At 44.3% G+C, this 9,881-nt stretch overlaps 1 protein-coding gene across 3 annotated transcripts; it reads left to right on the top strand.

Moving 5' to 3' along the window:
• The first annotated feature begins 122 nt into the window (after positions 1 to 122).
• Positions 123 to 6,899, top strand: LOC310636573 (kelch-like ECH-associated protein 1). Of its 3 annotated transcripts, XM_083356519.1 has the most exons (4): positions 158 to 217; positions 580 to 649; positions 3,236 to 3,896; positions 5,409 to 6,899. In XM_083356519.1, the coding sequence occupies exons 3-4, from the start codon at positions 3,354 to 3,356 to the stop codon at positions 5,529 to 5,531; spliced, it is 666 nt and encodes a 221-aa protein (XP_083212645.1). In that variant the 5' UTR covers positions 158 to 217; positions 580 to 649; positions 3,236 to 3,353; the 3' UTR covers positions 5,532 to 6,899. The 3 variants fall into 3 exon arrangements, with proteins under 3 accessions (XP_083212644.1, XP_083212645.1, XP_083212646.1); XM_083356518.1 differs by lacking the exon at positions 580 to 649 and having other exon boundaries at positions 123 to 217; XM_083356520.1 differs by lacking the exons at positions 158 to 217; positions 580 to 649 and adding an exon at positions 3,085 to 3,106.
• Positions 6,900 to 9,881: the final 2,982 nt, after the last annotated feature.

Raw genomic sequence — 9,881 nt, 5'->3', positions numbered from 1 at the left:
AGTCACCATGACTAAGCAAGTGAGAGCACGGGCCGCCCCGCTTTCAGAATAAGAGTCCCTTAGCTCGCCAAGCGCAGGCCGACTCGGCTCGCAGGGGAGGCGGGTTGCTAAAGGGAGGCGCGGGGCCGGGCGGAGGCGGATCCAAAGGCGAGGCCAACTCGGGGAAGGAAATGGAGCTTCCGCGCTGGGGAGAGGCGAAAGCCAAGAGCGGAGGGAGGTACGCCCGTTACAAATGCGCGGAAGCGCTTCCACTCCTTTCCCGCCGTGCTGGGGTGCCCGAGCGGGCTGCGGCTCGCTTTCCTCGTCTGGCCCGAGAAGGGAAGCAAGGGGAACGAGGGCAGAGGCTTTCAAACACGCTTGCAAAATTTGGGGTTGCAGGAAGTAGTTGCCGTGCTGGCGTGAGGAGGAGGCGAACTTTAAGGCATTCAAACGGGGGTTAATTTGAGGAGGGGAACCTAGTGGGTGGGTGGGTGGGGGTAAATAAAATCCAATCCCAACCGGGCAGCTCCCGGATTTCCCATCAGCATTTTGTTGACAGCGTGAACTTGAGATTGTGGCGCTTAATTTAATTTCTTCCAGGAGCCCTTGGCGCTCTGCTTTACCCCCAGATTGGCCTAAATCACTCGGCGAACTTCTGTTGCTAGTAAAGGTAAAGGTAAAGGTTCCCCCGCACATGCGTGCTAGTCGTTTCCGACTCTAGGGGCCGGTGCTCATCTCCGTTTCAAAGCCGAAGAGCCAGCGCTTGTCTGAGGACGTCTCCGTGGTCATGTGGCCGGCATGACTAGACGCCAAAGGCGCACCGAACGCTGTTACCTTCCCACCGGAGCGGTCCCTATTTTTCTACTTGCATTTTTACGTGCTTTCGAACTGCTAGGTTGGCAGGAGCTGGGACGGTTTCTCTGGAAAAAGAAATAGATAAAAGATTATAATTTTTTTCTTTCGATGTGGCGAAGGGAAGTGGATTTGGAAGGAATATTAAGTCATTAAACATTTGTAGGGGACGGAAACCGCCTCAATTTTGGAGATTTGGGTGTAGGGATTTGTCAGTTCTGAGTCCCAATTGTTTAAAGCAGTGTTTGTCAGTCTTGGCAACATTAATATGGACGGGGGTTTCAACTCCCAAAATTCATATTGACTAGAGAATTCTGGTAGTGGAAGCTCACACATTTTATAGTGGAGACTATTTTTCTGTATTTTATATAATTGCCCATTTTGTCTTTTGTAAAGCCTCCACGTTGAATATGATTTCTGTCTCTTCCTGCCTTCCACCATTCTCTTCCCCAAATCTGTAACTTCTTTTTATGCATCTTTTTCTAAGATAACTGCCCTTTGTTTATAGGCAGTGCTTATATTCCTCTATTTAATTAGTACAATAAAGGGAAGTAATAATCTGCTTTTCCCCCACTTGCCAGTATCTTCTGTATTTTTGGTAAGACAGAAGAAACTGGCAAGTGGGGGGAAAAGCAGAATATTACTTCCCTTTATTGTACTACATTAAAGAGAGGAATATATGCTTTCCCCCAGAAACCTATCTTCTTTTTGGAGAATCCTCATATTATTATTGGGGTTTTTTAAAAAAAATTATAGCAAAACAAATTTTGGCAATGATGGGCTACTTTTACAGTGGCCTTGCTGACTTGACTTGCTAGCTGTTGACTGGTTATTTTTATTTTCAACTGGTTATCAATGTTTTGTATTGGTTTTTGGTTACCAGCTTTGGTATATCTTGGTTATAGCATTCTGGCTAGGGAATTTTTGGGAGTTTAAGTCTGTACTTTTAAAGTTGCCAAACTTGAAAAACCCAGTTTTAGAATTCTAAGCCACTCAAACTCCTTTAGGGGAGAGAGTGGCCATGCAAATTGAATGAATAAATAAATTTGTGGGTTTTTTTTTCATTTCTTGAGAATATATTATGGCAATTTTCGAGGTCAAGCAATCAGAATACTGCCCAACCTTGCTCTTACGTAGGCTGATTTGCCACCTGAAAGCCTAAAGATTCCTGCTGTATGCTGTCATCTTGTCTCTTGGTGGAATAAGCAGGATAATTTTCATGCAGCAGCTGAACTGGATTCCCCAGGCATTTTGTGTTTGGCAAATTTTAACCCCTGAGCATAGAGCAACGGTGTGTGTAGTTGTGTATGAAAGCACCTTTCTTGTTGTATGTGACCATGTGAACCTTATGCAACTGCTACAGTAATTTTATCAAAACACATGGCCACCAGGCTTGATGCAATGCCAGTTTTAAGAATCTTCATCAGAAAGGCACAATAAATAGTTGTCCCCATCTTGCTGCAAACACTACCTCACCTTCTGTTAAATTTCTAGGGGCTTTTTTTTTCTCTTCCATTTCGTTGGATTCATTGAGTCTTTTGATTAAAATGCCTTTCATAAATAAGTCACATCTGTGGATTAAAAGAAATGGACAGGTGGCAGTGAAGGGGTTTACAGGATGTCTTCGGAGCCTCGTCCATTATAACCCATCTTGCTCATTTAGTCAGAGTTTCTCTTGGCTTCCAGCTTAGCCTGAACACAAGGGCAACTCACTTCTGAAATTTTGCCATGAAAACTTCAGAGACTTGTCCAGGCAGTTGCTAAAAGTCACCACTACTTGTAGGCACCCAAAAAAGCCACAAACTACTGTGAAAGAGGAATATGAAATAATCTCACAATAGCATATTGATTCCAGTCCAAATAGTGGGGAAAATACCTACACACCTCAGTGGCCTTGGAATGACTAAGCAGTCCTAGGTTATAGCCTGCTGAGTCATAATGACTGTGTTAAGTAGCACAGAGTGGCATTGTATGGGCTCTCCACAGAAAGTTATCTGTGCTTCTGGTTGACCTGAGGGAACCAGACGAAAAAGACCACCTTGCTCCCTCTTCTAATTGAAAAAGGGGGTAGGGGGAATAGCTTAATCTCAGCCATTTTCCCTCATAAGTATTTTGATTTTTTAAACTTTTTAATTCTCTCCATTTCAAGTGTACCTGATATTCTTTGGAGCTAAGACTGAAGGTTCTGTGTCTGGCTAACCACATATATATACATGCAGCCAGTGTGCCTGTTTCATGGATGTGGGGAGGTTAAAGATGATCTTCTGGAGGGATGGTATGTTCGTGGAGCAAAGGAGGTGCCTTCTGCCTCCTGAGCGCACAGCAGTGCGAAGCCAGAAGTGAGCTATTGCCTTGGGTCGTACACTACCTAACCAGACCTCTTGCTTCTCTGTCCCCTGTGCAGGTATCAAGACTTTGCTGCTGCATGCCAGGCCTCTGTAGCAAGGCCCCCAGCTTAGCCGCCTCTGCTGGTGCCCCTGCCCTTTTCCTGCATTCCTTCGTGCAATGCAACTGCTTCTGTGATGTATGCCCCAGAGTGCAAGGCGGAGGTGACTCCCTCGCACAATGGCAGTCGCACCTTCAGCTACACCCTGGAGGATCACACCAAGCAAGCTTTCAACATCATGAATCAGTTGCGCCTAAGTCAGCAACTTTGTGACGTCACCTTGCGGGTCAAATACAAGGACATTCCCCCGGCCGACTTTCAGGCTCATAAGGTGGTGCTGGCCTCCTCCAGTCCAGTCTTCAAGGCCATGTTCACCATGGGCCTCCGGGAACAGGGTATGGAGATAGTCCCCATCGAGGGCATCCACCCCAAAGTAATGGAGCGCCTGATTGAATTTGCCTACACTGCCTCCATTTCCGTGGGCGAGCAGTGTGTGCTGCATGTTATGAATGGGGCTGTCATGTACCAGATAGACAGTGTGGTGAAGGCCTGCTGTGATTTTTTGGTGCAGCAGCTGGACCCCAGTAATGCCATTGGCATCGCCAACTTCGCTGAACAGATTGGCTGTACCGAACTGCACCAGCGGGCACGGGAATATATCTACATGCATTTTGGAGAGGTGAGACCCTGTGCAAGGAAAGGGCACCTAGGGGAAGAGGGGCAGCCTGGTATACCTCCAAAGGGAGTTTGAATTAGAAGATGGCTTTGCTTTTGAAGGCCTTTCACAATTTTTTTGCTGTTCTTGATTATGCAAGAACAGCTCTTCTATCTCTTCCAAACAGGCAAGATACTATTTGTCCACCTCCAAGCCCCTAAACTTGCCCATAGCAGTATTTCTGCTGGGAGAACCTATCATCTGGCTAAAAGGTGCAAAATAAAATAGCGACCCTGTGTGTCAAGTGAGACTCTGGAGGGAAGCGAGTGTTTTCTTGTCCTTGGGTGAAGTCTGTGCACAGACTTTGTGTCAGCGAATGTAGTAGCACTGCTCCATGTTTGTTCATAATATTCAAAAATATCCTCCCTCCTTTTTTTTTTATTTTGTCACCTTCAAAAGAGAAGTTGGCAAGCTCCAAACAATAACTAGCCTGTAAGAATTTTGCTTTCTTTCTTTCTTCTTAAATTATAAGATTAAATGCCAAAGTCTGTTTTGGGGGGGAAGAATTGCGAATGCCGTAGGCTGGCTGGGTAGGCATGGCTTCCTCTTTTTCCAGTGCAGGGTTCATTTTCCAGCCATTTCAGAAGACTAAAGGAAGCAGGGAGTGATCATGAATTGGGTGTTTCTGCCACTCCCTGCTGATCCAGCATAAAGTAACATGGATTGGCAAAGGACCCTGGCATTGCTTTCTCCCCGCTCCACTGGCCCCTTCGATTTCTCTGCTGAATGCACCAGAAAGAGCTTTATCGTCAGACACCGATGAAGCTTTGCTTTGTGTGATCAGTGAAAGCCCGTCCAGAAGAGTGGACCAAGTAGAACAGAATTCCTAATTTTGCAGCACATCTTGGGTTTCCTTCCTTGTCAGTCCCAAACCTGAGTGATTGGATAAAGGAGGGGCAGATTGTGGTTATTCCCCTTCATCTCTCTGCACATCCTTTGTCTTTGCACACTAACTTGGTTAGAATTCCTGGTTGGTGTTGGCAAAAGATTTAAAGGCAAAGCTTCAGCAGAGGCCCTGGAAGAAATCGTGAGATAAAACACCCAGACACACTACAGTTTTTTAAATGTGTGTGAAGCGTTAGAAACGGGACAAAATATGATAATTGGTTTGGAGGTATTTTGTGTTGGACAATTGTGCGGTTTACAATGTTTTGGACACTTGTGCAGTGAACAAGCCACAGAAGATCATTTGAGTTTGGGTTAATATAAACATTCAACCTTTGTGACAAAAATGGAGCATTTGATACTTAAAGTCAGTCTAATAAATTAACCTGACTGGGTGTTCAAATGTAATGATAAACTAAACCTCCCACAGGGAAAGCTTTTGTTTGGAACAAAATTAATTCAATACCTGGATTTTATAAGGAAACAACCGTTTGCCTGTTTCTTCATCCTAGTAGACCATAAGAGAACTTGTATGTAATCTGACATCCATTTTGTATCTGAGGAGGCCTAATCTGTAGCTTCTATCTTCAGAGTTTAAGATGGAAGCTACAGATTGGGCCTCATCAGATACAGAACTCTTGCAAAGATGGATTGAATCTCTCGTTTGAATTCCCCCTCCAATCTGATTGTCTGATTAATTGCCATCTTTGCTGAGGAAGAATTCTTCTAAAAATTGGAAACTTGCACGCTTTATTAAACTTCATTTGGTCTACTAATGATATTGCCTCAAATGTATTTTGCAGTAGGCATAAATATTGCACGCTGTTTCTGTTCGTCAGTGGACAGTCTAGTCAGTCCTGATAGCAAAATGAGAATGAAGAGTCCAGCTTCTTGTGGGCTTATTTGTAATCCTTGTACTAGTACCAAGAACCACATTTCAAGCTGTAAGAATTTTTATTATCTTCCTACTGCTGATTTAAACTGTCATCCAGGAAAGTTATTTCCTTGATTTGCCTGTCATGTATCCCCAAGGGACACATACACATGAATACATATAGACACTGATACGCCACACAGTAACCACATATGGGGGGAATGATAGAAAGAAATGAGGTATAATATTAAAATACAAAGGAATGAAGAAAAACCTTAGAAAATACCTCATGTGTGTCTGATAAAAATGCCATTTTCAAACCCAATATTTTTTTCTGTGTTTCTTATTTCTACTGTGCTGCATTTATCTTACGAGATGTCCATACGTCTTACTCACGTTTTATAGATATCCAGAGTCTTGCCCATGGATTGTCACTTACCCTACTGAATTACAGTTTAATATTCTTGGCAGGTTGAACTGAATTAAAAAATCTGTTTTACTCCTCAGAAATGATCTGGTTTCCTTGGGGATCACATCTGATAAATTGAGTTTAGGAGGTGCTATGTGGGAGGAAAAATATGCAGGGTGATTATTTCAGCCAGTTGTCAACAGTAGTATTGGCCCCTACATTAACCCTATAAGAATTCACTCATTTTCCTTTTAGGATTATTATCATTTTTGAAGTGCCAGTCCAAATCCTTTGATCTGTAGGCCCTCTTTGGATTCACCAGACTTCTAGTTCATAAACATGACTGTTCTCCTGGGGCATTGACAATTAGTGTATTTGGCTGAGAGTCTGGATCCCTTTCTTTTCTGATTTCCATCTCCTGTTCTTTTGCTAATTATCAAAGAGCCTGTAAGCATGACTCATTTATGTGGTTCCATGGTTTACGCACTGTGACTGGTGGAACACCGCAGTCCTCGCCGCTCAGATGAATAGCACCAGCACCAATTGCCGTTTCCATTGGCAAAATTTATTAGCAATCTTCACCTACTTCCTTCACCTACGTAGGGCACAAGTTGCTTTCACAGAGGTACCAGAGTCTTGCCCAACTTGATACCCTTGAGAATCTGTTGGGTCTATAACCCAGTCAGTCCCCCCATAATCCTAATCCAAGCTTGGCAGGGGCACTTCCTTAAGGAAAGCTGCTATAGCACAATAATCTGAATTCTATTGCTGCAGTTGATTTCAGCCTTAGCAAGCAGGAAAACAGGTCTCTGTTGAAGAGTTTGAAAGAGCTTGAAAGCGTGCAGCTGCAAGGATAGCTGGGGGGCAACAAGTGATGGCTGTCACTTCACTGGGGTTTACCCACCCTTCCTAGGAGTTGTGGTTGCACAGTGTGTCCAGGAGATGACAGCACAGGCAGATTCTAGTGGACTCACTTGTAAAAAGGAGAAATTGAGATGATGGATTCTTCTATTGCATGGGTGTCAAACTCCACGTCATTTGACGTGTCGTGATGTATCGCAACTTTTTGCATTGCCAGAGCTGGGGTAGGCGCAGCCTCCATATGATGCAACCAGCCTGCAGGCCGGCAGCTTGACACCAATATTCTGCATTAACTCTGTGCTAGATGACCAAATAAGGGTCAGACTGAGATCTCCAAATATGGGATGATGCTGAGAAACCACTATTCATCTACCTGAGAATGGTGCATTGATGCCTTTCCCTCCCAGTGCAGTTTAGGATGTCTCAAGATGAAGTGTCCTTATGTTGATGCCTCCATTCCCAGCTTCTTTCCATCAACTTTTTTTTTTTATCAAAAGCAATTGCTGAAAACCATAGGGCATAGGTCTTTGGCTATACCCAGCTTACCTTTGACATCTTGAGTTCAAGCGAGATGGAGTTGCCATATGTACTTTGAGGTGCTGTGACTGCCCTAGTGTTGTCTCTGGATTGACTAACACAGGAGAAGATCTGTAGTATTTATTTATATATCAGACTTTTTAACTGCTCATCTCCCTTGTAGAGGGGCTCATAGGGGCATCATCCCAGATTTGGCAATCTCAGTCTGACCTTTATTTGGTCAACCTGTAAAACTGGAGCAACTCCTTTAACCGCAATATCTCCTTCCACCTGCAGTATGTTAATGCAATAAAACCCTTTACTGGAAAGGTCCTCCTGGCTATTGGTATAGATTGGCAGGTGTGACCAGGAGGTCTTTCTGTAACATTTGCCAGTCCTACCAGGAACAGGAGGACCTCACAGCTGTAACTAATGCTCTCATCATTACATGCCTGTAGTCCTGCATTGCACTCTACATGTGGAAGACCAGTCTGAAGGTCACTCAGAAACTTCTTAGCTCATCATGTGAGAGATTGTAGCTGGCATCTATTGCAATGAGCACAATATGCTGGTATTGCAGATCTACACTGGCTTCCTATTAGCTTTTGAGTGTAATTCCAAAGGCTATGAAATATTGCCTGACTTGGCAGTAACTTATTTGCAGGACTGTCTCCTTCAACCAGAATCAACCCATGTATCCCAGAGAAACTGCTGGTGGCCCCCTCATTTCTGTGATGTACATGGACAGAAAAAGCTAATAATTGCAAAATAACCTTTGATTAGATCCTTTCCTGTTTTTCCCAATTTTTGATTTAGTAGAATGACTTAAGAATAAAGCAGGTTGAACATAGGAGGAATGGTGGACGTCTAACCACACACAACAATATTTCTGTCTAATCACAGGCAAGGTTGTGTGTGCAGTTTTACAGGAATACCTGTGTTCTTAATGACAGGCTAGACCAGACATGTCAAACTTGCGACGTCACGTGACATTGCGCAATGTATTTAGACAGTTTTGCCATTGCTGGCAATGGGGTGGGCAAGGCTTCCGTGTGATGTGTCCGGCCCGTGGGTCGGCAGTTTGACACCCCTGGGCTAGACTCATGTGGGTACTGAAGGCAATTGAGCACCTCGGGGATCACCTGCTGCCGGCGTCAACTTCCCTCCGCCCTGTGCGTTCCCACAGAGAGGGCCTCCTCAGGGTGCCACTGGTCAGAGAATGTCGGCTGGTGGCCCCCAGGGGGAGGGCCTTCTCTGTGGGCGCCCCGGCTTTATGGAATCAGCTGCCGGTTGAGCTCCGGATGGCACCTGACCTTCGCTCCTTCCGACGCGACTTGAAGACCTACCTGTTTGAACAAGCCGGCCTGGCCTGATGGGGGATGCGTTGGGGTTTTTTATTGGGGATTTTTTACATTTTTCTACTTTTTTAGTGCGGGCTCGTATTTAATTCTCCTTTTAATTTTTGTATTTTGTATTTTTATATATGCCCTGTTCACCGCCCTGAGTCCTTTGGGAGAAGGGCGGTATACAAATATAATAAACTTAAACTTGTATCCAGTGAGTATCCATTAGGCTATTTTCAGACCTATTTGTAGATTGTCAGTGTACCATGGAGACCCATCAGCCTTCTTTCAAACTTGCTGCCTCACTTAGCATCACCCTCCACCCACACCTTCCACTTGTCTTTATTTACTGCCAGTAACCTCCTAGGTAGGATGTTGTATGGCTTTTTCAGGGTGATAGTGAAGGATTTCCATTTTCACCAAGGAGATTGCAAACTGGTGACACTTAATTGGAAAATTTGCTAGGTGCTTTCAGGAGATCATACTATCAACAAGAAAAGGTAATAATTGGCAGTGTCTCTCCCAGTCCCAGCCTAACTGCTTTCTGCAAAATATTAGGCCAATCACTCATTTGTACAATCTCCAATTTAGACAAGCAGAGTTTACTTTTTTTTTACTGTCAACTGTCTTACTGGGAAGTTAATGGTTCAAGAAAGTGGATCATTGAGTGAAAACTGGTTCATTGAAGCATAGAAGTAATGATGCAACATGAAATTCGAGAAACTGACAATAATGAAAAGGTTTTGAGCAAAGGTACTTAGTACGAAGCAGCATGTGCTATGCTAAAGGGATTATTGTTCTGTACCAGCCTGCTACCGGCCCTGCAGAAAAGGCAGGGACAACCCCTTTTACAAGAAGGCAAGAGGCTGGAATTACGCCTGCCAAATTTATTGCTACAAAAACAAACGGAACAAGACAAACCAAGAAACAGGAGCTTTAAGAAACAGGAACTATCCAAGGTTGCCTTCAGCAAACCAGCCCTCCCACACATTCCCCTTATATAGAGTTCAGGGCGTGGCTTCTCTCTGCCTCCTTCCGAGGAGCCCCATTGCCTTCCTCTG

The sequence above is a fragment of the Vipera ursinii genome (assembly GCF_947247035.1).
Source record: "Vipera ursinii genome assembly, chromosome: 2".
In the NCBI taxonomy this organism is placed as follows: Eukaryota; Metazoa; Chordata; class Lepidosauria; order Squamata; family Viperidae; genus Vipera; species Vipera ursinii.
This window is presented reverse-complemented; position numbering and strand designations above follow the sequence as displayed.

Bases quoted from the DNA above. Each gene is read 5' to 3' on its own strand.
- LOC310636573 (XM_083356518.1), top strand. From the start codon at position 3,354: ATGTATGCCCCAGAGTGCAAGGCGGAGGTGACTCCCTCGCACAATGGC. The intron at 3,897-5,408 runs GTGAGACCCTGT...TTCTATCTTCAG, and splicing joins TCTACATGCATTTTGGAGAG to AGTTTAAGATGGAAGCTACA.